Raw genomic sequence first — 26,556 nt, forward strand, 5'->3', positions numbered from 1 at the left:
TTTGATCAAAGTAAGGACTGAATTAAAATTCCTTTACAGTAGTGGCTGTAGGTAAATTAGGACCGCTCCTTAAAAGTTAGACTGTTGTTTGGTTGATGTGGATTTATCAGGTTTTGGGGCCCATGAGAAAGTTAGAAATTATGTAATAATTCATTTGTGTATTTGCAACTTTTGCCAATAGGTATGGCTCTGTGATCTCAATGCATGCACTTGTACAGGCTCAGCATGTGTTGCAGCTACTGGGGCAGGGTAACACATGTGTGCATGGGCCACTGCCAAAAATGGGGGCTCTAGGTAAAATTAAGCAGTTTCATTTTAAGTTTTTTTTAATTCATTCATGGGATGTGGGCGTCGCTGGCCAGGCCAGCATTTATTGCCCATCCCTAATTGCCCTAACTGAGTGGCTTGCTAGGCCATTTCAGAGGGCATGTAAGAGTCAACCACATTGCTGTGGCTCTGGAGTCACATGTAGGCCAGACCAGGTAAGGACAGCAGATTTCCTTCCCTAAAGGACATTAGTGAACCAGATGGGTTTTTACAACAATCGACAATGATTTCATGGCCATCATTAGACTAGCTTTTAATTCCAGATTTATTAATTGAATTCAAATTCCACCTTCTGCTGTGGTGGGATTTGAACCCATGTCCCCAGAGCAATACCCTGGGTCTCTGGGTTGCTAGTCCAGTGACAATACGACTACGCCACCGCCTTCCCCCCATTCTGATCATTCTATATTTCAATATGCTTTGCTTTATTTTTGATGCTGTGTACAAACATTCTTTGGACGTCGTCTTCTTACATTTTACTACACGTTTGTGTTTTAATTAAGGTGGTTGTCCAAGGGACAAGAGGGCCTACATATGCTTTTGTTGCCCAGCGTCCCAAGAATTCTTAATCCAGTTCCGTTAACTAAGAGTGGAGGATTGTATTGGGCAAATTGAATGTGGATAGAGAACGTGGGGACCACCAAGTGTTTTTATTGCAGCAACCATGGTTTTGAGGTGTGGCAGAAGGGGCTTGGAGTGTGTGACTGGCAGTGCTGCCAGTGTCCCCAGTACTATCTGATTATCCACTCACTAAGCGACTGTTTTGGGAGGATGAATTGAGACAGGCTCCTTCTTTACTAAGGGAATATGAAAGCTGCACCAGGTTATGTGCTGCTCCAGTGTAGTACCCAGTTGGATGGCGCTGTCTCTATCTTCAGACATAATTGCTCCCTGAGAATCAAACAATAACATGGTGGAAAGATGAGGAAGGAGAGACTGCAACCCCTGCCCCTCTTGCAATCTATCTGCTCCTTTCAGTGAGAAGCACTAAGGCATTTAAAACATTTCCCCACCCCCCCCCTTGTTATTTAACTAGACCGAGTGTGAATGCTAACAAATATTGGAAAGACAGTTTTACTTGTGTGTTTATGCAAACTGTTTGACCTTTAGGGAACTACTGTTTATAAACTTTTAGGTGAACTTTGATTTTTTTAATTTCTAGATTTAAGATTAAATTTAAAAGCTTGATCCAATTTTTAATATTTGAAATTTTAAACTTTTTTGTTGAATGCTAGTTAATATAATCACAATTTGTTTACTGAGGAGGTCTGAGAGGCTGATGCATTGTAGACTCCAGATTTCTGGAAAATACATCAAATAAAATGTCAAAAAGTGAAGTTTTTCAGGCGGGTAATATTCCAAGATTTTACATACAGCTGATATAGCCAAGTTTTTAACCACCTCAAAAGCTTGCTTCCTATTCTATGTTTTGCCGCAATGTGGATTAATCACTTGTGTAGCCTGTTGTGAAAGACTGGCTGAACTGTGGGGGAGAATTCTTTTTAAGCAGCAAGTTATGATCTGGATTGCACTGCCCGAAAGGGTGTTGGAGTAACTTTCATAAGGGAATTAAATATATACTTGAAGAAAAGAAAAGAATTGCAGGGCTATTAAGTAAGAGCAGGGGATGGGACCAATTAGATAGCTCTTTCAAAGAGCTGACACAGGCACGATGGACCAACTCGCTTCTTTCTGTCCTGGTAAGATTCTATAAAAGCTAAATATATTGCATCGACAGAATCTCTATGGTGAACAAGGTCCATCATTTTCTCAAGTAACTCCAGGAAATTGGTTTGACAATTCCTCTCTCCAATAATTCCATGCTGACTTTCTCTTGCCAAAACATAACAATTTCCAGTGGCTCCAATTTCCTGTTTCACCTTCTTTTGAATGCATTTAGGAAATGCTTGATACTTTTATTATTCCCTGCTATCCTAACTTAATATTCTAAAATGTATCTTAACATTTTTTCCCTCTGTATTCTTGCTAACTTTCTTCCCCTGTCCTCTCCTGACAGCAGTTTATGCTAGGACATATGGTTTTGTAGGTCCTAACAGCTTTCCAATATTTTGACAGATGTCCATTCTTTGCATGTGAGAATGAATAGTGAGTGTTGGGAGACTATTTGATTGTGGAGTATCCCAGCCAAGTATTTGAGTACTTGAAGTTGGGTCATCAGATAGAGATCAGGAGTGCAAATAATTGGCATTTTTTTCCTTCCTAGTTCAGGGCCCTGAAGCCAACTTTAATGTACCCATTGTCATCTTGGTTGAGATCAGCTAACTGAGCACATACCAAGATTGAACCTGGTACCTACCTGGTCTGTCTGGGTGAGTATCATACCTACTATACAATAGGTGCATTTAAGGTGCTTGATATTTGACAGTGCTAAACTATCCTTCCTCATCCTTCTCGACTGATCTGCAGACTTTGACACAATTGAGCACACCATCCTCATCCAACACCTCTCCTCCGTCATCCAGCATAGTAGGACTGCACTCTCACCTTGTTCCATTCTTATCTATCCAATCATAGCCAGAGAATCAGTGGCTTCACTCCAATCTCCTGCACTGTTACCTCTGGAGCCCCCAAGGATCTATCCTCGCCCCTCCCTATTTCTAATGTACACGTTGCCCCTTGGCAACATCATCTGAAAACATGTTACGTTCCACTTGAATGCTGACAGCACCCAGTTCTACCTGGCCCCCTACACTCTCAACCCCTCCACATCTCTGATTTGTCAGACTGCTTGTCCAACATCTAGTACTGGATGAGCAGAAATTTCCTCCAACTAAATATTGGGAAAACTAAAGGCATTGGATTTGGTCCCCAAAACAAACTCGTTCCCTAGCCACTAACTTCATCCCTCTCCCGAGCCACTGAGGCTGAACCAGACCATTTGCAACCTTGGTGTTCTATTTGACCTTGTGTTGAGCTTCCAACCACATCCATTCCATTACCAAGACCACCTAACTTCTACCTCAATAACATTGTCCGTCTCCACCCATACCTCAGCTCATCTGCTGCTCACGCCCTCATCCATGCCATTGTTACCTCAAGATTGTTACCTCCAATGCTCTCCTGGCTGGCCTCCAACTTTCTACCTTCATAAACTTGCTCATCTAAAACTCTGCTTCCCCTATCCTAACTGGCACCAAGTCCCTTTCACTCATCACCCCTGTGCTGCTGTTCCATTGGCTTCTGTTCCAGCACCGCCTCAATTCTTCTCTATTTCTGTAATCTACTCCAGTACTACAACACTGTCAGATCTCTGTGCTCCTCCAATTCTGGTTTCTTGCGCATCCCAGATTTTAATCACTCCACCATTGACGGCTGTGCTTTTAGCTGACTACGTCCAAAGCTTTGGAATTCCCTTCCTAAACCTTTCTCTCCTTTTTTAATACGACCCTTTAAAACCTATTTCTTTGACCAACCTTTTGGTCATCTGTCTTAATATCTCCTTATGTGGCTGGGTGTCAGATTTTGTGTGATAATGCTCCAGTGATGCACCTTGGGATATTTTACTATGTTAGTGGTGCTACATAAATGGAAGTTGCCATTGAACATTGAGCGATCAGGGTAGCTATATACATATTGAAATGCCTACCAGTATCATGTAGTGAGGGTGTAGGGGAATTAGACTTTATAGGAGGGTGTGGGGAATTTGAGTATTGAAAGTCGCAATGGCAGTGTCAAATTTTGGGTTTTTTAGGCTACTCTATTTGGGTTCTATATCACCAATCACTCCCATAAGTATACTCTTTCCTATATGGTATCTTTACCTGCCCAAGACTCAGGGATTGAAGAGAGAGAGACAGCCCTTGTATTTTACACCAATTTGCTGGAATTCATCACATGCTGCCAAGTGATTTTTCTTCATAAGCAAACTAGTTATACTCAATGGGCCAAGACTAAACAAACTTTATTTAAATGAAGTAGGTAAATGCGATATATACAGGACAAAAAGACATGTTAAACTTCACTGTAATGTTCTGTACATAAATGAATAAAGACTATTCCTAGGGCCATCTCTCTCAACATGCCTACATTTTGAAAATGTTTCCTCCTTGCATGATGGATTCATCTTGCACTATGGATTTTTTAAAAAGCTTAGCTTTTCTGATAGCTGTTTAAAAAAAGAAATTAGCACCTGACTCCCCAACTGGAAAGCTGCCTTCTCAGATAAACTTTACTACAGAAATATAATACTAAATCCTTTCGAAGTTGAGATACAGTTGGTCTACAAAAGGCTGTAATTTTCTATAGATATTAGATGGTTAGTCATTCTTTTTTGACTGGTATAAAGCTCCTGCGATTGAATGCTATAGCTCTATTTAAGTGGGTAACCTCTTACACTTGCAATTGTTCACCAGGAACTAGTTTTTGACAATTTATATTTGTATAGCACAAGAAACCTGCACATATGAGCTGTCTGGTTTAGGAGCTAATGAGCCAAATGTCATGGTTGCTGCTGACTGTGAAGAAAGCTGCCCACAAAGATCTAGCAATCTCTATGGCAGGGATTACCCCTTTCCCGACAAAAGTTTGAATCTGGTGCCAAGTTAAGGGGATCTCCAGGCATCCAGCAACAGTGATGTTATCAAGCAGGGTAAGCAGCCAATCACATTGAATTGTCTCACTGATTATTACTGATGATGATGCAGTAATGTTTAGAGTGCAAAATAAATGATTGGGGCATATACATGGGATTAAGGTAGAAACTTAAATATAGAACTATAATTTTAAAAATGTATCGAGTTTTTATATCATAATGGAGAAACTTGACATTCCACAAATATAGCATGAGTTTTTCAGGGCCAGTGAGGCTGTTTAGTAATTGTGAACTTAGTGTGCCATTTAAAAACAGTTACACCTCATTCAACGAGGCGCAACTTTCTCAAGGGTTTTTCCAGCGAAATTAATAGCATAAAAGAGCAATTTCTCATCAGTCTGGGGACACTTCAACAATGGACAAGCATAGAATCACTGACAGGAACTTCATGATTTCTGCATTTAGCTGCACATGTGTGAACTCCAGAAGTTGCTGTCAGTCACGGAGAAGTACTGAGTGAATGTGACAGTTTTGCCCTCACTACTAGTGCAAAATCCAAGCCAACTTGTTTTCCTTTGGGGATGTTTCTATTATCTCTAGGTGACCCTATATTTCTAACCCCCTGCATATTGTTTCTACCAAGAAATATTCCAAATCAATGTAACCTTGGCAAAATACATATTTGTCACGGGTAGACTTTTCTATTTGATTATACGTACTGATGAAAGTGTAATAATCACTTCAATATAAGCAACAATTGTCAAATGAAAGGGCAACAAAACAGGAAACAGTGAATGTGGCAAAAGATTGGTTTAAGGCAGCACAGTGGTTAGCACCGCAGCCTCACAGCTCCAGCGACCCGGGTTCGATTCTGGGTACTGCCTGTGCGGAGTTTGCAAGTTCTCCCTGTGACCACGTGGGTTTTCGCCGGGTGCTCCGGTTTCCTCCCACAGCCAAAGACTTGCAGGTTGATAGGTAAATTGGCCATTATAAATTGTCCCTAGTATAGGTAGGTGGTAGGGGAATTGAGGGAAGGTGTGGATGTGAGAGGGTATTGGGATTAATGTAGGATTAGTATAAATGGATGGTTGATGGTCGGCACAGACTCGGTGGACCGAAGGGCCTGTTTCAGTGCTGTATCTCTAAATAAATAAATAAAAAATGTTATGAACGATTGAAAAGAACCACCTCTTTCAATTTTCTTTCTTCTAAATGGGATAATTTATGTTGGTTTAGTAGTTTGGATACTAATGGCCTTTTTGCACCTCATCAAAATGGCAAAAGACTAGCGAGTGAACAGGTTATGCAATTACAGGGCAGCAGAATCGAGCCCCATTCTGTTGCTACCCCAAACTACCATGCATGTTCCAATGGAGGGGCTTGGATAGGTGATGTGTCGGAGGTCTGGTTGCCTCCTCCCACTCCCGATCCAGGGCAACCATCTTGCTACTGTTTGACCCTGAAAGTTATTAATCGCGGTAGAAAGTGACGGTCGCGCAGCAGGAGACAGTCTAACTATTTCAAACTCCAACGGTTGCATCTCGTCGTGCTGGGTTTGCCGCCCTCAGTGACGGCTCGCGAGGGACAGTGCTCCCGCTGCCTGATTGGTTAAGGCTCTGAAAGGGCATGAGTTATATGCGCTGATTGGTTGCGCCCTGCATTGAGCGCGGGCTGGGCGAAATGCGGCTTGGGTGGGTGTGATTGGGTGGAGGAGGTTCCAGAGAAGTCGCCGTCGAGAGGGAGAAATAGAAACGACGACGACGACGACGACGACATAAGAAAGTTGGCGGACAAGAGGCTGAAGGTGAAATGGCTGAATCCCAATACTGGTCTCGGAGAATACAAGAAAACCACCACCACGCAGTATTTAACAACGGATTTCTTTATGTGTGGGGTGGCTACGTGGTAGGTGCTACTTTACTGGCCTAAGCAGTACTTGGGCCTCTAGAAAACTTAATGTGTGTTCTAACCCACACATTTGTAACGGTCATCTGGGCCTCACTCATAGTTACGTACATTCTTGCAGGTTGTCAGACTGGTGTAACCTAAAATTTGGGATTGTCTGGGTAAAGAAATGGCTTATAGTGTCCCGTACAAACTCGTCAAATTGCCACGTGCAGCAGTATTAACGATGAGTGGATTTTTGGCGCCTACTGTCTCGTGAAGTGAAACTAGCAACTAGCCTGTGTTTGATAAGAGCCCCAGATTGGGAAATGCTGGCGCCTGCAGTCTGACAGAAGTTTCTGTTCTCAGTCATCTGGCTGCATAATTATAAAAGGAGGGAGATGAGATTGTGAACTTCTAGATTGATCTGTTCGTGAGGGATGAATGGCAAGACTGAAAGAAAAGTTTATAAGTATCTTTAATTTCAGTTAAAAGTTCATTTAAGTAGTACTTAAATTAGTAAATGTACAATGAAGAATTCTAAACTAAATTCATCATAGGATTTTATAACTTGGGTCACAGTAAATCACATATCTTGAAGGGTAAATTCAATAACTTTGTTTACCACTGAGCATTATTCCAGGAAAATAGATTTAAATGCACTTAAAAATGTTACTTTTCAGGCTATTGAAATAATTAAAGCAGTTGAGTCTCTTTGTGATGTCATGAAAGGGCAGTTGTTAGTGACATTGTGAACTAATGTAAATAGGAAAGCTGTTTTGTTTCTTGTAAATTTAGTAACTGCTGATAAGTATGGTACTTCAATGACTGAACACTAAAAGAACTTGCATTTATATAAAGCCTTTCACAGCATCAGGACATAACCAGGTGCTGGTGAAGTACTAGATGGTTCCCTGAAGGGAGTGAAATTATTGTAGCAATTACAGTCTTGTATTTTTAAATTCTTGACAATATTCCGAGGAACTGGTAATAAAAGTTTATTACCACACCAATTTGAGTGTTTATTCTTGTAGCCACTGTTCATATTTAAATAAAGGATAGCACTTTCTTTAAAAGATTGAATATTAGGCATTGTTGTTACTTAGCTAACGGTCTACCTTGTCTCTGATTTTTTTTTTGGAATCATGTTGATGTAGGGTTGCCAGCCCTCCAGGATTGACGAGGAATTAAAGCTTAATCTTCTGGACAGAGTGTGGTTTTGCTTACTGTTATGAAAGTGGTTCTGTTTTTGTTAAAAATATTTTTTGAGGGATTCATAGTCAAACTGAAGAAATGTTGGAACATTTTTTCAAGAGGGTCATCAAGAGAACACAAAGAACTGGTTTGGCAACACGTTTACTGGTTGTTACATGACTCAAGTTAAAAATAGAGCAGAAACCCTGGTAACTGGAAGATGTGTGCAGAGAAGTGAAAGTTGCATGCCCCTTGACAGGACAAGCCTGAGAGCAGCAAACTTGCAAACTTTTGGTTGTAGTGTCAGTGTTTACCTTCTGGAATGAGATAAAGTTAGTGCCTGCTGCTGAAGTGTCAGGAAGAGACCAGATTCTTGCTGAATGTTTAAAGAGTCAAGCCTGCTGAAGGAGAAGAGAATTCCCAAGGAAGGGAGAAGATCACAACCCAGCTTAGCTTTCCAGCACCCCCCTCAAAGACCCTGAGAAGTCCAGTGTGTCAACTCATCTTGTCTCCTGTCTTTAAAGAAAAGCCTGCTAAATTAATTCTCAACGCTGCCTGAAAAGAAATGTTCTAAAAGATCCCAGTGACTTGTCTACGTGTACTCGGAGGCTAGACTGTATGCCAGTTGTTGAAACCAACTTAACTCATCGGCTGTTTTCTTCAAGAAAGAGCAAGTATTCAGCCCAAGTGTTTTTTTTGTCCAACACAGCTCTGAACAAAAATCCTCTTTTTTTCCCCCCGGTTAACCAGTGTATGTGTGTATGTGAGGGCTAAGGTAAAAGGGGAACTTTAAAATTTCAATCTGTGTTTATGCTTTACTTCATTACTGGTTAAGACTTGTTTTATAATCTGATAATTTTGTTCATTTAAAGAAACCTGGTTTATTCTGGGAAAAATAGAGCATATGATTCACAGTATTGGTAAGTGGGAAAATTTAAATATATGCTGTGCCTTGTGGAGACGTGGAACTAGAATAAACGGTGCACTCTCCTGCTTCGGTCGTAACATATAATTGGGGGCTCTCTTGCTGGGATAAACCCAATGCTGACGACGTACAGTTGTAAGTGGGGTAATAATTGAAAAGGAAAAATAAAAAGAAACCGGTTTCTTGTGCAATAGAGTAAAGTTTACACTATTGGAATGTCTTTGTCAGGTGCTACGACCTTTCCAGGGAAGGAGGATGTATCCCTGAGTTATATAGGCTAAAGGATTTGGCAGAATTTTTGGTGTTAGTTAAAAACAGGAGCTAAGAAAGCAGACACAACAGCAGTAATAGCACAGCATTTGTAATTAGAAGAAGGCAAACCACATAGTACAGTTAGTTCACATTCAGTTACAGATGAAGTAGCTTGTACTTGGCAAAGAAAAAGCAATAGAATTGGAAACACTTGAGCTTTACTTTCAAAGAGAAAGTGAAAAAGAAGGGAAGGAATTCGAATTACAAAAGATGGAATTAAGATGAAGGGGTGGTCTTGATTCCGGTGACAATTTTGGTGGGGAAGGATCTGACTCCAGCCCAGGATCCAGTGGAGAGCTGTTTAAATTCGTACAAGCCTTCCTGAAATTTGAGGAAAGGGACGCAGAGGCATTTTTCATTTCTTTTGAAAAGATAGCCAAACAGTTGAAGTGGCCCAAGGAAAGCTGGACACTGCTTATGCAAAGCACATTGATGGGCAGAGCAGAGCTCATAATGTTTATGCCATGCTTTCTGAGGAGGCTTCTGAAGATTATGAGATGGCAAAAAAGGCTATTCTCACTGCGTATGAGTTGGTCCCTGAAGTGTAAAGGCAGAAATTTCAGAATCTGCAGAGATTGGGCAAACTGATACAGAATTTGAGAGGGTAAAGCACATTTCATTAAAGAAATTTGGTTAGTGTGTTTTATTCTGGGAAAAATAGAGTATTTGACCGTATCAGTAAGTGGAAAAATATATGTTGCTATCTGTGGAGAAGTCGAACTAGAATAAACAGCGTACACCACCCATCTTGGTTGTAACATTACTATCTCTGCACCTTCAGTATATACATTTATTAAGAATCTGATTGCTCTTGCCCAGCCTAAAGGAAGACATCTAAGCCTGAAGCCACTCATTATTATGCAACAGTTTAAGTTGAACCAGAGGAGGCAAAGGGATACTGAAACAAAGAAAACCTCCACTGGACATGCTTTTGCTAGGCTTCTTGATGCAAGAAGAGACCACTTTGAATGTGGTTTAGACATCTGCTTGAGCTTTCAAAATAGCGCTCGGAATGGAGACAGCTGCCAGTCATGTTTGTGAGTTACATGCCATGGGATCCAAATGTTCAAGTGTGAAACCGAGTTAACATTTCAGGTCGATGGCCTTCTGATGAAAGGTCATCGAGCTGAAACATTAACTCTGTTTCTCCCCACGCATACTGCCAAACCTGATGAGTGTTTCCAGAATTTTTTGTTTTTATTTCAGATTTCCAGCATCTGCAGTATTTTGCTCTTGCTCTAAAGTTGTTCAGTCATGTTGCAGATGTGGTAAAATAAATCATTATCAAGCCAGTGTTTTTATAAGAAGGTTAAATGGCATAATTGCACAGCAGCAGGCTATTTAGATAAGTATTGCTGGAAACCAGTAGGTGCTTCTAGACTGGAAGCAGGGAGAAGAAAAGAAGGCCCCAAGTTGTACTGTTCTTTGAGAAACCAACAGAAGAAAAGACAAAAATCTGGTGTCCATTGCGTCAAATTTGACGAGGAGCCTAATGAAGAAACAACACCACAAGGCAAGGCAAATGAACCGGAATGAGTATTCAAGTGTAGCTTAATGTGAAGTTGGTTGTGAAGCCAAACATTTTAAGCCCAGTGTGGTATTCTTTGCTTGAAGGTGAAGGATATTGGATTGCATGAAATGTAAGTGCATAATTGAGAAAATTGACCAATTGGGCAAGCCCGATGGCATCTGTGGTAAAACCAGAACAGAATGGTTCAGGGACTGTATCTGAAAGTGAAAGTGCTAAGAACAACATCAAAGGAAACCGTGTGGCTTTAAAGGAGTGGAAATAGCTCAATCCAGAAGGCAAGATGCTATATGATTGGGGTTATTTCCTTGGTTTCTAGTTCATACTGGCCAGTATCCAGAAGTTGGGTGGTTTGCCAGCAATTAGCAATGTTGTTGACCAGATTAGTAAGACCAAACTGTTGAACTTTAAGCCTTCCATGAATGCTGTCCAGGGGCCATAGCATTTTAGGCAGATTTTAGATGACAGTCACAAAGTGAACAAGAAGGAATTACTGATGCTTCTGAAATACAAAGATATTGGACCTTTTCCAAAAAGTGAGCATCCTGAACAAGCTCATACCACATGTATCAGAAGTTTTTATTTGTTTGTGGGATGTGAACATGCTGGCAGGGCCAGCATTTATTGCCCAACCCTAATTGCCTTTGCGAAGGTGGTGGTAAGCTGACTTATTGAACTGCTGTGGTCCATCTGGTGTAGGTACACCCACAGTACTGTTAGGGAGGGAGTTCCAGGATTTAGACGGAGCAACAGTGAAGGAATAGCAATATAGTTCCAAGTCATGGTGGTGGTTGATTTGGAGGGGACCTTTCAGGTGGTGGTGGTGTTGCCACGCATCAGCTACCCTTCTAGGTGTTAGATGGTGCAGGTTTGGCAGGTACTGTTAAATGTACTGACGAGTGTTGCAGTGCATCTTGATGGTACACTGCTTCCACTGTGCGCCGGTGGTGGAGGGAATGAATGTTTAAATTGGTGGAGGGGGTGCCAATCAAGCAGGTTGCTTTGTCCTGAATTGTGTCGAACTCAGAGTATTGTTGGAGCTACGCTCGTCCTTCATGCGTGACTTGTTCCTTGTGGATGGTGGACAGGCTTTGGGGAGTTAGGAGGCAAGTTATTTGCCGCAGAATTCCCAACCTCTGACCTACTGTTGTGGTCACAGTATTTCCATGGCTGCCCCAGTTAGTTTCTGGTCAATGATAGCCCTCCATCAACATCCTGGGGGCTTTCAGCAATTGTAATGCCATTGGATGTCTTGGGGAGATGGTTAAATTCTGTCTTGGAGATTATCATTGCACGGCACTCGTGTGGCGCGAATGTTACTTGTCCAATCCTGTTCACGCCACTGGATCTTGGAAGGTGGCAAATGGTCTTTCCTTACTAAGTAAAAACATTGCATCTTTTGTACATTTGCTTCACAGTCTGCCAACTGCTGGATGCAACACTGTCTGACGTTTTATGATCACCCAGTGGTTTGGACAGGTCAGCAAAATGATGTGGGCCTCGTGCCTTTTTCACATCATACTTTTGCTACTTTTCCCAAGCCATAGCTTTGTTGTAAACAACTTATGATGGATGTTCTGTGTATATGTGTATGCAAAAGGCAATATATCATTAATCTCTTGTATTTGATTCTTAACATCTCTCTTTAACCTCAATATTATCCACGTAACTTATTTAAGAATTTTTATGTGCTGACCTTTACAGTACAATATCCTTAGTACTGAAATTCATTCTTCTCCAATGTTATCAGTATATTTGAGGTGAAAAGATAGGTTTTTTGAAAACCTAATTCTGTCTACATTTAGTGGGTTTTTTTGGAAATAAAGCAAATGTTTAAAAAGTTGGCAATAGGCTTATACCAAGGAAGTAGTTGTTGATGCTCCTCAGAACTCAAATGTTTCGCCAGTTCCAGAGTATAATGAATGAACCATCTCCCAGAATGTTTATGCTCTCAACTCTGGGAACTCTCCACAACAGCCTCCGCAGAAAGTTGTGAACCTGAGAAGTTGCTATCTGCTGCTCCTGTTAGTAGTCCCAGCATATCTGTGGTCAATCCCACTTAAATTTCTCTGTTCATTTGGATAGTTATGAGTGTAATGGTTCTAGTGTTGGCGTTACCCATTTTTCCTGTGTACTGTTGGGAAAGTACTTTTTATTGTAAGATGTAGTTGCTGAATTTCTTGAATTTTTTTTTAACTGTTAACCAAGCTTATGCTTGGAGATTGTTTTCATTATGTAATTCTGTGGGGGAAAATTATTTATGTGGTACTTAGGTATTGTCACCTGGAGACGGGATAGCTGTCCAGCATTCAGTTAACTACTGCAAGCACGATACATAAATTACATTCATGTCTCTCTTTTTGTTTATCTGTAACAATATTCTCGATTGTCTGAAAATAAAAGTATCTAGTTATCGCACCAATTTGACTTAATTAATTGAGTAGTTTTTGAAAAAGGATTATCAAATATTCTAGCAGCTGTTCAAATATTTTGCAGAATAGTAACAATGAGAACTGCATATTAAATGCACTGCCCCTCTCTGACCCTATCTAATAACATGGAAAAATATATTTAATTTCTTGTTGGCCTGTGCTCTTGTAGAAACCTGACATTCTAATGTACTGCTAGAAACTCCCAATGGGAAGCTGCTCCTTCAGTAGGCGTGCATATCGCAACAAAAGGTATCAAGTTAATAGAAGTCTTCACGTTCCTAATAATTTTCCTAGTGCAGATACCATGCACTTACATTAAAAAATAACCTTACCTGGCTACTAATCTACAAGATTTCTTAAGCAACGACTTGCTGATATCAGTGGAATAACGCTCTACAAAGCAGGGAACTTAATGGATAAATAATCACTTAAGAGTGGGCCTTTTCTGTGAAGAATTGACATGACCAATTCCATGAGGTTGCTTCAGATACAACAATGATCAGAATATCCTTTTCTGGGGACAAATGTTTGCAGTTTATGTGAAACATTTTTTCATCTTTTGCTCCTACCAAATAACTTCCCCACTTTTTTTTAAAAGCACATATTGTTACATCTTTTCCAAATTTTGGATGATTTATATTTCAAGGTATTTCTAAGATTGGTGTGTGTAAGACATTGTTATTTTTTCTATTGCAGACGTATGAAAATAACGAAGTTTATTTACCAAATGATGAAATCTGGGTTTATGAAATAGATAGTGGTGTGTGGTGAGTAATTTTCTCTGGTGACAAAGAGTAGCCTTTTATTTTCACTGCATGGTTAGAGTGTAGTTTCTCATGTTTACCACTGTGGTCTAAATGCAACAGCTGTTTGTTTAATATAGCAGATTTACTGGAACAATGTCACGTGACTGTGTTGAGTACTGGGTTTGAATATAATGGCTCAGAATTTACTATAACAAAAATGTTTTGGCTAATGGTACTATCTTATCTATGTGCAAATTGTACAGCCCTTCAGGTGAGCCCAAATGTGCTGTTAAACACAAAAATCTAGGAGTTACCGTCCAAGATGTGCCATTCCTCTGTAAGCTGCGCAAAAACTGCATCTCACCACCTACCTCCTCATCCAAATATTTAGAATGCCTTGAAGTTCCTGTACTTGCATCATAGATACAGGCTGAACTTGTCACAAGATGTTGGGATTCATCCAGTTCATTCTAGGTACCCATAGTAAGGGCATGACAAATCTTAATTACTGCCAAGCAACACCGCAGACATTGAAAATGAATTTTTGCATTTGTGGAGTCTTATTTGTTTTCTTTCTCCGCCCCCCCCCCCCACCAGTTTTGCTCACTCCCTCCCCCCCAATTTGACATTGAATTCACAATTGCACTTCCTGGTTCAGGATCTGCACGTGCCATTGACAGTTCTCCAATTTGATTGCACAGTTGCTTGCCCTTTACAGGCCCCAGATACTCTGGAGAGGGTGTTGTGCTGTTGTTGTGGCTCACTGACAGGAACTTAGTGTAATAGTCCATGGACAAGTGTTTGCTTGTTGCTGACTGCAAAATCTGGCCCAATATCTTGTTGGCTGGTGGTAAATATTGAAGTCATGAATTTGTGGATGCAGAGATGGTTACAGTGTTTACACAGGTCTCAGATGCCCTGTATAGGATGCTGCGCCATTTCAGTTGTTGCATGGAAATTAAACATGCAAGAGCAATTCTATGTTCTGCCAGCTATGGTAAATTCTTGCCCAATAGCTCTTATAAAACTTGCTTTATGATGCAGTTAACTGTTCCCTCCCAGAATCTTTTGTCTTCCAGTTAGTCGCATGACATAATTTTTTATCTGAAGATCCCTATTTGTTCTCCTCTTCCTCACAGTCCCTCAGATCTTGCCTACTTTTTCTGTTAGTTGCTTAATTTTAATTTCTCTCCCCCCCCCCCCCCCCCCCCACTAATTTCTATTGTTGCTGCTGTAGCATTCCCACAATCAGCCCTCTAATGACCAATACCTGAACAGGTGGGCTTTGGTCATGAGATGACTGACTACAATTGCAAGGTCTGACATCTGTGCCAAAACACCTTTTGTAAGCATTCCTTTGGCGAAGGCACATCCATTTTTTGCACAGAGAAAACTGGCATTAAACGAAATAGTTTGACAGTCTACTGTTTTGGTATGTGTGACCAAAACAGTTTTAAAACTAATTTTAATGCTTACACGGTAACAAGAGTGTCAGTTATTTTCATGGAACAAGGTTGGAATTCCATTCTTCTTAGCCTTTTCGTTTTGCCGCAAGGGCAATGACACTTCTCATGAGAGAAGAGGAGGAATTGGAGAAAAGTGATGCTTGAATGCTCACTGACAATCGGATGCAGTGGCAATAGCATTGAGAAAGAACCTGCATTTATATAGTACCTTTCATGACCATAGGATATCCAGAATGCTTTACAGCCACTGAGGTGTTGTCACTGTTGTAGTGTACTGAAGCATGGCAGCCAATTTGTGCACAGCAACTTGCAACAAACAGCAGTGAGATAAATGACCAAATAATCAGTCGGTTAGGGAATGAATGATGACCCGGATATTGGCAGAACATGCCTGTTTTTCTTTAAAAGGTACCATGGGATCTTTTATGTCCATCTGAGAGGACCAGCAGGGCTGCAGTTTAATGTCTCATCTAAAAAAAAAATGACAACTCTGTTCTCAGAGCTGTACTGAGTGTCAGCATAGATTCTGCTCTCAAGTCTCTGAAGTGGGACTTGAACCCATGACCTTCTGACTCAGGTCAGAGTGCTACCATTCAGACAAGGCTAACACGTAGAAGCGGGCTGTGAAGATGCAGATGTCAGGAAGATCAGTAAAGAAATAAGGTGGTGAATAGTGCTATAATAATTTTTCATTAGTTTTTTTTTGCATCAAGTCACATTGTAATAGCCTTATACTAATTAGGCAAGTGTTTGCAATTATACAAACTTGAGCTAAATGATGTGTATTATATTGCCACATTTGGGTAACTAATTTTATTTTGTTTGTATTCAAAATATCTTCCTATGTTCCTCTAATACAGGCAGAGACAATCAATGAAAGGAGAGCTCCCTCGTCCTATGTCGGGAAGTTGTGCAGCTTGTCTGAATGGCGTCATGTACATTTTTGGAGGATGTGATGATCTAGGGTATAGTAATGAAGTAAGTCATGTATTCTGTTTATCATATTTTCCACATTGCTAAAACAGGAGGTGGAGAGCTGCTCTTGCAGAATGTGTTTGTTCTGTCTTCAGTAAACAGCACAGCGATGCTGAATGGTAATTCGTGTTGTCATTCAAAGAAAGAGTGATGGAATTTAGGCATTAATATTCCACCCTTCACAGTGCTTCTTTTAGATTTGAAGATGCAATCCCCAGCACTGCTAGTTTTTATATGAGCTATATTCTAAAAGGATATTTACAAATACCTTTCTTTCCTGCCTGTGCCTTAGTTTATTGCCCCTTTGCTCTTCTCCTGAAGGTTCTGAGCATTCTCAGACACTTTTTTCCAAACCTCAACAGTCATATGATACTATAAATGCTGATTCTTCAGGCATGAGCCTGGTAGTCAGTGATGGCAGGCTACTTAACTATGATCGAGCCGTCCATTTATATGTACTTTCCAGCATTGATTTTGGATATATTCAGAAGCAGGACTTTTTGTGAATTTGTTTTCTCCCCTTGTGGCCAACATTTCTGAAACCAATTGCAGCATCCTTGCTATTCTTCTGAGTGAAATTCGTTAACTGAGTATGGACCAGGGTTTCTAACCTTTGTGCGTCAACATTATATGGGGTGGCATATTTTCCCAGAAAAAGACTTTTTTGAAATTATTTTATATCATTCAGTGCTATTATACTGAGAATTTAGTAAAATGCAATACATATTTATGAACTCATTTCTGTAATTTTGAGTACTTTAGGAACAGGAGTAGGCCATTCAGCCCATCGACCCTGCCCCACCATTCAATACAATCATGGCTGATTATCCACCTCTGCGCTTTTCCCACATTATCCCCATATCCCATTGTCATTGGTATTTAGAAATTTGTCAGTCTCTGCTTTAAATATACTCAATGACTGAGCTTCCACAGCCCTCTGGGGTAAAGAATTCCAAAGATAAGAGATTAAAGGCACTTCCTTGTAACTTCCCCTAATTTTTTCCCCATCATTGATTTTTGCCCCCATTTCCTCAATGTAATCTCGTTATGACGTAACCTGCTGCTGGGTAACTATCTGATTTGCTCATATATCACCCATTGGAACAGGCTTGCAGTATGCAACTGAGATAGGGAATTAAATAGGGTGGGTCAAATGCATGCGTGCTGCTCACCATGAAAAATTGTTCTTATTTATGGTTTAGTTAAGTGAACCAATTGGAACAACAATCATAGAGTCATACAGCATAGAAACAAGCCCTTCGAACCACTGCGTCCATGCCGACCATAATGCCTATCTATACTAATTTCATCATGGTACAAACCATAGAAAGCTGCTATTGCAGCTCGTCTTCATCAAGATGGAGAGGGACATAGTTGATTCTGAGACTAGGCCCTGAATCTTAGTAAAGGAAACTGCAAAGGTATGAGGCGCGAGTTGGCTATGTTGGATTGGGAAAGGTTTAATCTAAAATGGCAGGGGGATGGGAACCTTTGCAAGGAGTCAGAGGAGGGGGGATCAAAGACAAGAACAAAAGACAGTAAGGGGAATAAGAAAAGTGATAGGCAGAGAAATTAAGGGCCAGAATCAAACAGGGCCACAGTGAAAAATAGGGGCCAAGTAATGTTAAAAAGACAAGCCTTAAGGCTTTGTGCCTTAACGCTTGGAACATTCGCAATAAAGTGGATGAATTAATCGCGCAAATAGTTGTAGTCAGGTATGACATAGTTGCGATTACGGAGACATGGCTGCAAGGTGACCAGGGATGGGAAATGAACATCCAGGGGTATTCAGTACTTAGGAAGGACAGACAAAAAGCAAAAGGAGGTGGAGTTGCATTGCTGGTTAAAGAGGAAATTAACGCAATAGTGAGGAAAGATATTGGCTCTAACGATGTGGAATCTGTATGGGTAGAGCTGAGAAACACTAGGGGACAAAAAACGTTAGTGGGGGTTGTATATAGACCCCCAAACTGTAGTGGTGATGTTGGGAATGGCATTAACAGGAAATTAGAGATGCATGCGATAAAGGAACATCTGTAATTATGGGTGACTTTAATCTGTATATTGATTGGGCAAATCAAATTAATCACAATACCGTAGAGGAGAAATTCATGAAGTGTCTACGGGATGGTTTTCTGGACCAATACGTTGAGGAACCAACTAGAGAACTGGCCATCCTAGACTAGGTATTGTGTAATGAGAGAGGAATAATTGACAATCTAGTTGTGCGAGACCCCTTGGGATGAGCGACCATAATATGATAGAATTCTTCATCAAGATGGAGAGTGACAGTTGATTCTGAGACTAGGGTCCTGTATTTTAGTAAAGGAAACTACGAAGGTATGAGGCGCGAGTTGGCTATGATGGATTGGGAAACGTTACTTAAAGGGACGACGGTGGAAAGGCAATGGCAAACATTCAAAGAGCGCATGGATGAACTGCAACAATTGTTTATCCCTGTCTGGCGCAAAAGTAAAATGGGAAAGGTAGCCAAACCTTGGCTTACAAGGGAAATTAGAGATAGCATTAGATCCAAGGAGGAGGCATATAAATTTGCCAGGAAAAACAACAGAACTGAGGATTGGGAGCAGTTTAGAATTCAGCAAAGGAAGACCAAGGGATTGATTAAGAAGGGGAAAATAGAGTATGAGAGCAAGCTTGCGGGGAACATAAAAACGGACTGTAAAAGTTTCTATAGGTATGTGAAGAGAAAAATATTAGTGAAGACAAATGTAGGTCCCTTACAGTCAGAAACAGGGGCATTTATTATGCGGAACAAAGAAATGGCTAACCAACTAATTCCATACTTTGGTTCTGTCTTCACTAGGGAGGCCACAAATATACCAGAAATGTTGGGGCACACAGGGTTTAGTGAGAGAAGAACTGAAGGAAATCAGTATTAGTAGAGAAATGGTGTTGGGAAAATTGATGGGATTGAAGGCCAATAAATCCCCAGGGCCTGATGGTCTGTATCTCAGAGTACTTGAGGAAGTGGCCCTAGAAATAGTGGATGCATTGGTGGTCATCTTCCAAGATTCTATAGACTCTGGAACAGTTCCTACAGATTGGAGGGTAGTTAATGTAACCCCAATATTTAAAAAGGGAGGTAGAGAGAAAGCAGGGAATTATAGACCAGTCAACCTGACGTCGGTAGTGGGGAAAATTCTAGCGTCCATTATCAAAGATTTTATAGCAGAGCTCTTAGAGAACAGTGGTAGAATGGGCCAGAGTCAGCATGGATTTACGAAAGGGAAATCATGCTTGACAAATCTACTAGAATTCTTCGAGGATGTAACTAGTAGAGTTGATGAGGGGGAGCCAGTGGATGTGGTTTATTTGGACTTTGAGAAGGCTTTCGACAAAGTCCCACATTAGAGACGAGTGTGTAAAATTAAAGCGCATGGGGATGGGGGTAGTGTATTGCGGTGGATAGAAAATTGGTTGGCGGACAGGAAACGAAGAGTAGGGATAAATGGGTCTTTTTCCGAATGGCAGGCAGTGACTAGTGGGGTACTGCAGGGATCGGTGCTAGGACCCCAGCTATACACAATATATGTTAATGATTTAGATGAGGGAACTATATGTAATATCTCCAAATTTGCAGATGACACAAAACTGGGTGGGAGGGTGAGTTGTGAGGAGGATGCAGAGAGGCTTGAGGGTGATTTGGGCAAGTTGAGTGAGTGGGCAAATGCATGGTAGATGCAGTATAATGTGGATAAATGTGAGGTTATCCACTTTGGTAGCAAAAACAGGAAGGCAGATTATTATCTGAACAGCTATAAACAGAGAGGGGAATATGCAGCGAGACCTGGGTGTTCTCGTATACCAGTCGCTGACAGTAAGCATGAAGGTGCAACAGGCGGTAAAAAAGGCAAATGGTATGTTGGCCTTCATAGCGAGAGGATTCGAGTACAGGAGCAGGTATGTCTTGCTGCAATTATACAGGGCTTTGGTGAGGCAGTTTTGGTCTCCTTATCTGAGGAAGGATGTTCTTGCTATAGAGGGAGTGCAGCGAAGGTTTACCAGACTGATTCCTGGGATGGCAGGACTGACGTATGAGGAGAGATTGAGTCAGTTAGGATTATATTTGCTAGAGTTCAGAAGTGTGAGTGGGATCTCATAGAAACCTATAAAATTCTAACAGGACTTGACAGGGTAGATGCAGGAAGGATGTTCCCGATGGTGGGGGAGTCCAGAACCAGGGGTCATAGTCTAAGGATATGGGGTAACCCTTTCAGGATTGAGATGAGGAGAAATTTCTTCACCCAGAGAGTTTTGAACCTCTGTAATTCGCTACCACAGAAGGCAGTTGAGGCCAAAACATTGTATATTTTCAAGAAGGAGTTAGATATAGCTCTAGGGTATAAAGGGATCAAAGGATATGGGGTGAAAGCGGGAACAGGTTACTGAGTTGGATGATCAGCCATGATAATGAATGGCGGAGCAGGCTCGAATGGCCTACTCCTGCTATGTTTCTGTGTAAAGGTTGGGAGAGTTATGTATAACCTTTGATTTTACAAAACTATTTTCAACAATCTACGGCCATTATTTATCTCATAACTAAAAGGAATGACAAAGTCAGTCATTCCTGCCTGTCATCTACCATTTCTTAACTAGAAAAACTATGTAGTTGACCTGTTCCAGGTTCTCTGTCTGCATTCTTGGGCTGGATTTTATCCTGATGGTGGAGGTCCTGGCGATGGACTGGAAGGCAGGGGCAACCCCACCTCGGCCATATTTTGGACCCCTGGCTGAATTCCATGGTGGGCAGCCAATTTATTGCCCTTGGGGGTTTCTGTCCTTTTTAAGGACAGGATTCAGCCCCCAAGAGCTGTTGGCCTGTCGAGTAGTGGCCATTGCTGGTACTGCAGGAGGACCAGGAGCAGCGCTGGAGCCCCAGGCCTCAGATAAGTGGGGCAGGCTCACGGGGCCAGTCCAGCAGGCTCCAGCGAAGTTGCGGGGGGTGATGTTTGCCACCGGGGGCCCTCCCTGCTCCCCCAGCCCACAGGAAAGCTGCCAGGTTTTACTGGTTGACCTCCCCACGTGGCGAGGCTCCCACCAGCTGTTGGTAAAGTGACAGTGGGAAGAGTCCCTTAAGTGCCCCCCTTTTGCCTCTCAGTCTCCCAAGGTTTGGAAAAATTCAGCCTTTAGTGTCCCTCAGTTAGCTGACTACCCAACTTGGAGTCACAGTGAAGTATTTACGTATACTAATTAGTAAGTCTGTGCACTAATGTGGTCCACTACTAGACTGTCCATTTCTGTGAATGTTTTTAGTTGTGACACTAGAAAGAAAATGACTTAAAATCATCCTTTTAAAAAAAAAAGTATCCTTTTGTTAGAGGAAATGGGTGGTAAATTATCCATGCTTTTCAACTTCGAATGAAATCATAAATAATGCAAATACAAGAATACTAATTTTTTTTAAACATTTGGAACAGCTGTATTGTGTTAATTTACAAGTGAAGGATGACATGTTTACTTGGAAGAAGCTCAATAATTACCAAGGAAATCCTCCTACTCCAAGAGACAAACTTTCTTGCTGGGTATATAAACACAAGTAAGTCACTAAACTTTATACTGCAAATATATTGACACAATTGTTGTTCCAATCTTAGTTACCTCCTAAAAAATATAGATATTATAATATGCATATTACAGTCCCAAATATTCCAAAATATTGTGCATGCATATGTTTGAGAAATAAATATTGGTCAGGACATTGAGAACTCCTCTGCTGCTCTTTCAGTAGTGCTATGGTATCTTGTACATCTACCTGAGAGGCAGACAGGACTTCGGTTTAATGTCTCATCCATAAGATACCACCTTCTACTCAGTAGTACATGGAAATGTTACTCAAGACTATGTGCACATTTATGTCTCAAGTGGGACTTGAACCCACAGCCTTCTGACTGGCAGAAGTGCTACTTCTGAACCATAGGTGACACGGTGTAGGACAGCTAAGTTTGTAGCAAATGAATCCTTTTACCTGCTGAAAAAATGTTATACCTTTTGTTCTTTGTGCTATGAAGGTTAGAATGTACAGTGCATTTGTTGAGTTAATTTGAGATTTCACTGAACTTTGTCACTAATTAATTGTAAACTATTCAAGGAATTCTTAATCAAAAATGGTTTTATTGTCATTTTTGCCTTGAATGGAACTTCATATGTAGTAATTAGCTATTGTAAATTAAAATTAGTAAATTATTCTTGCATTTCAAAAAATAACTAATTTCTGACAGGTTGATTTATTTTGGCGGCTATGGATGCAAGAAAATCAGTGAATTAAATGATTCATTTGACGTGAATGAAGCATCCTGGGTAAGATCCTGTCCTTTTTAATTATAACTTTACCTATTTGGTATTTCATTTTCATTTCTGGAGCATTATTATCCAATAGAAATCGCATGGCTATGGTGACAATGTTTTAGTCACATGCGTTAATTTTAGTAGAAAATGTCTTGCACACATTACTAGTAAATGTACTTAAGATGGATATTTACTTAAACATGTACTACTATTTGGTGCAAAACTTTTCAGTCTTTCTGTTTCACCAGAGTTTGGAATTCTTGCATGAATTTATTCAGCAGAACATTTTTCTGCCTAGCCCAGTTTATTATCCAGCACTGCAAACAGTACTTTGACTTCATCAACATGATTGCTGAGAATATTGATTTAAACAGTGAGATGCACCAGACCCACCCTTGTTCTTGGTCTTGAACATGTTGAATGCTGCTTGACCTTGCACATGATGTGCCCTTTTGGAGCTATTTGTTATTTATAGGTCTGGCATTCTTTTCTGGCCTGCAGTGAACGGAGACTCATCTTGGCTTGCATCAAAAATGGACTAGCTGAACTGAATACCCACCACTAATTGGAAATTAGCTTGAGCTATCTATTTATGTCATAAAAGCATGAGTTTTTGAAGTAAGGTTAGAGAAAACTCAGTACTGGAAGTCAGAAAATAAATGTGGAGCAAATCAATTACTATCCAAGTTCACCAAATCCTGGGATTGATCCACCCAATTGAGAAAGGAGTGTTGGAAATAGGAGGTTACTCCAAGAAAGAAGGATGCAAGGCCTAACCAATTCTAGACTAAACATCCATCAGATATGGAGAAAAGCTGTGCATTCTATCTGTCTATCTTACAAAATTGGTATGTCTACGCAACTCCTCTGTGACCCTCTGATGTCACACTTTGTTCATTTTGTTCAAAGTAAAACACCTCCAATAAAAATGGGATGTAGGAGTGAGGGAAGCAGGTAGAAAGATACCAATGAAGAAACCGCTAAGAACTGATGATTAACCAATGGTAACTGATAAATTAGGAAAACTTATCAATAAAAGAAAGAAGGTAAATTAAAGTTGTTTAAAATACTTTGAAAAATGATAATTTTTTGTCCCTCAGTTTGTTGACTACAGGCTGAAAATAAGCATTTTTAAAATTACATATTTCACCATATTGTGGTTAACTTATAAAATTGTCATTTATATCTAGGTATTTTCATTAAAGCTTTTACTTGGAAGTTTTATGCCCTCAGAAGCCTGGACTTCAAGCTGGTCTATTTTTCCCAAAGTGATTGTTCTGTCCTTGTATTTGCCTGGATGCCCTCAGCAATACATAATTTCCTAGCTTTGATATTGATCCATGTGATTCCCTCACTTCAACTGCTAGAATGTGTCTCTTCTCATGAGGACTTCTGAATGTCTTTGTAGTTAGTGTTTTGATAACAAGAAGAGAGTCTAATATCAGACGAAGTTTCATATTTAAGCATTGTTGAGGGATTCCTAACTTCCAGTATTATTTTTTTTAAATTAGAATAATCTGCCTGACGCCAAACCAAAGAATTCCACCCTAGGTTAGGAGATGCATTTTATACTACTACTAACTGCCAGCATATATTTCTTCACAAAAATGAGGGCTGTGATGGAAGCAGAGCTCCATCCTGCTTAATTGTATAATTTCTGTATCTTTTCATGGATGCATAAATGAATTTCTGGTGGCTGTTTTCTGAATTTTTTTTATTTCTGTTGTCTTTGCCTGGGTTGAAATATGCACATTTCTGTATGAGTTCTCTTGCACAGCTGCCCTTATGGTCGGAAGCCATGACATATAATCAATAATTTTTTTCCTGGCCTTGGAAGTGCAAGGTTTGATTATAAAGCTTGGTGGCAGCTCATGTAGAATTCCAGTGTGATGCTCAACATTTTTAATGCTGGTTGTTAGTATTATGGCACACTAACCCATTCACTACACACAAAGTCTTAACCTTCACATTGTAGGAACTGCTGACCTTGTTTTGGAAAGCTTCTCATTGCTATAAGCTTTTGTTGTCTGATACATATAATACATTGTGGCTAAATCAGTGTTGCCGTATCTGTACCTGTGGCTAGTCAGTGGTTTCTATTGGACAGTACTGCTGTAGACACAAGTAAAGCCTGTTGGAGAAAGCCATACTAATTAAGAGCAGGAGTAGGCCACTCAGCCCCTCGAGCCTGTTCTGCCATTCAATAAGTTCATGGCTGAACTGATTACTCCACATTTCCATCCAACCCCGATAACCTTTCACCCTCTTGCTTATCAAGAATCGATCTACCTCTACCTTAAAAATATTCTAAGACTCCTTCCACCGCCTTTTGTGGAAGAGAATTCCAAAGACTTGCGACGCTCAAGAGAAGAAATTTCTCCTCATCTCTGTCTTAAATGGACGACCCCTTATTTTCAAACAGTGACCCCTAGTTCTAGATTCTCCCACAAGGGGAACATCCTTTCCACATTCACCCTGTCAAGACCTATCAGGATCACATATGTTTCAATCAAGTCGCCTCTTACTCGTCTAAATTCCAGCAGATACAAGCCTAGCCTGTCCAATCTTTCCTCATGAGACAGCCCGCCCATTCCAGGTATTAGTCTAGTAAACCTTCTCTGTACTGCCTCCAAAGCCAGAATCATAGGTGGTAGTGGAATATGGGGACAGGTGGGGATGTGGTAGGAATATGGGATTAGTGTTGGGCGGCGCAGTGGTTAGCACTGCAGCCTCACAGCTCCAGGGACCCGGGTTCGATTCTGGGTTCTGCCTGTGTGGAGTTTGCAAGTTCTCCCTGTGTCTGCGTGGGTTTTCTCCGGGTGCTCCGGTTTCCTCCCACAAGCCAAAAGACTTGCAGGTTGATAGGTAAATTGGCCATTATAAATTGTCACCAGTATAGGTAGGTGGTAGGGAAATATAGGGACAGGTGGGGATGTTTGGTAGGAATATGGGATTAGTGTAGGATTAGTATAAATGGGTGGTTGATGGTCGGCACAGACTCGGTGGGCCGAAGGGCCTGTTTCAGTGCTGTATCTCTAATCATAACCAGGACTATTTTAGATAGTTCACAACCTGTACTACATTCCCACTAAATATTGTTTGACATAGAATAATTTTGTTGTGGCATTGTAATCAGAATGCATTCTATGATTATGAAAAATAACAAAAGAACAGGCTATCAGCTGACCCAGCATTTTTGAAGTTTTTGTTTATGGATTGGATTCAGTTTGTAGATCATCTGAATTGATCCTCGTTGCCATTCAAGCTTTTTCCCCAACCTATTTTTGTGCTGTCTGCAACAACAAAGTTTTCATCAGTATATTAGTAGCTTCTACAGTCCAAAACTAAACCGTCCAAAACTAAACATTCCTATGGTGAGTTTGTTAAAATTGGCGCACACGGTATCATCTTTGCTTGACAGCTTGTGTGTTGTGCGGTGCAGTTTAGATCCACTCGGTGGTGCTAGATGTGTCTGAAAGAATTTTATTTAGTCGCTTGTTAGTAGAGAACTTGAATATTGCTGTTGAAGCTTTTCGTCTTTCACTCATCAAGTCAGACTCTAAGCCAAGTTTCCAAGGAAGCAACAATTTATACTGCATGAGAAAAGGGTGCTGATTGATTGGCAAGTCAGCTCTGGTCAAGGCTTTGCAATGGAGAATGCACCAGGGAACTACTGTGTCCCCGCTTTTGTTTAATTCAAAAAAGGCACAACGCCTGGACGTGTTCCTTTTGCCTGCAGAGGACAGGTCCCTGCTTATGAATGTATGTAGCTTCTAGGCAAGCGTAAGTGAGCCACATTGCGAGCCCAACTGATGATCTTATATTGGTTGCTAGTGTAATTCTTATCACACTTGGGATTGTTCAGCAAGTGCTGTCCAATCGCGGAATCACATCTAACTTGTACAT

General features: G+C 40.7%; 1 protein-coding gene across 11 annotated transcripts in view; it reads left to right on the forward strand.

Annotated features, from left to right (window-relative positions):
- The window catches only part of LOC137373701 (kelch domain-containing protein 1), a 73,959-nt gene that overhangs the window by 8,357 nt on the left and 39,046 nt on the right, over positions 1–26,556 (forward strand). For 7 of the 11 annotated variants that reach the window (XR_010975673.1, XM_068038897.1, XM_068038898.1 and 4 more), the window contains exons 2-5: positions 13,851–13,921; positions 16,227–16,344; positions 21,783–21,901; positions 22,584–22,662. Coding sequence is in view for 10 of the 11 variants with exons in the window: in XM_068038897.1 (XP_067894998.1) it covers positions 13,851–13,921; positions 16,227–16,344; positions 21,783–21,901; positions 22,584–22,662 (387 nt within the window). In the remaining variant the exon portion in view is untranslated. Of the gene's footprint in view, positions 1–2,551; positions 2,658–4,732; positions 4,937–7,172; positions 7,236–13,850; positions 13,922–16,226; positions 16,345–21,782; positions 21,902–22,583; positions 22,663–26,556 lie in introns of those variants that run through there. The other 4 variants (XM_068038900.1, XM_068038904.1, XM_068038901.1 and 1 more) reach the window with 4 other exon arrangements.

The sequence above is a fragment of the Heterodontus francisci genome, chromosome 9 (genome assembly GCF_036365525.1).
Source record: "Heterodontus francisci isolate sHetFra1 chromosome 9, sHetFra1.hap1, whole genome shotgun sequence".
Taxonomy (NCBI): domain Eukaryota; kingdom Metazoa; phylum Chordata; class Chondrichthyes; order Heterodontiformes; family Heterodontidae; genus Heterodontus; species Heterodontus francisci.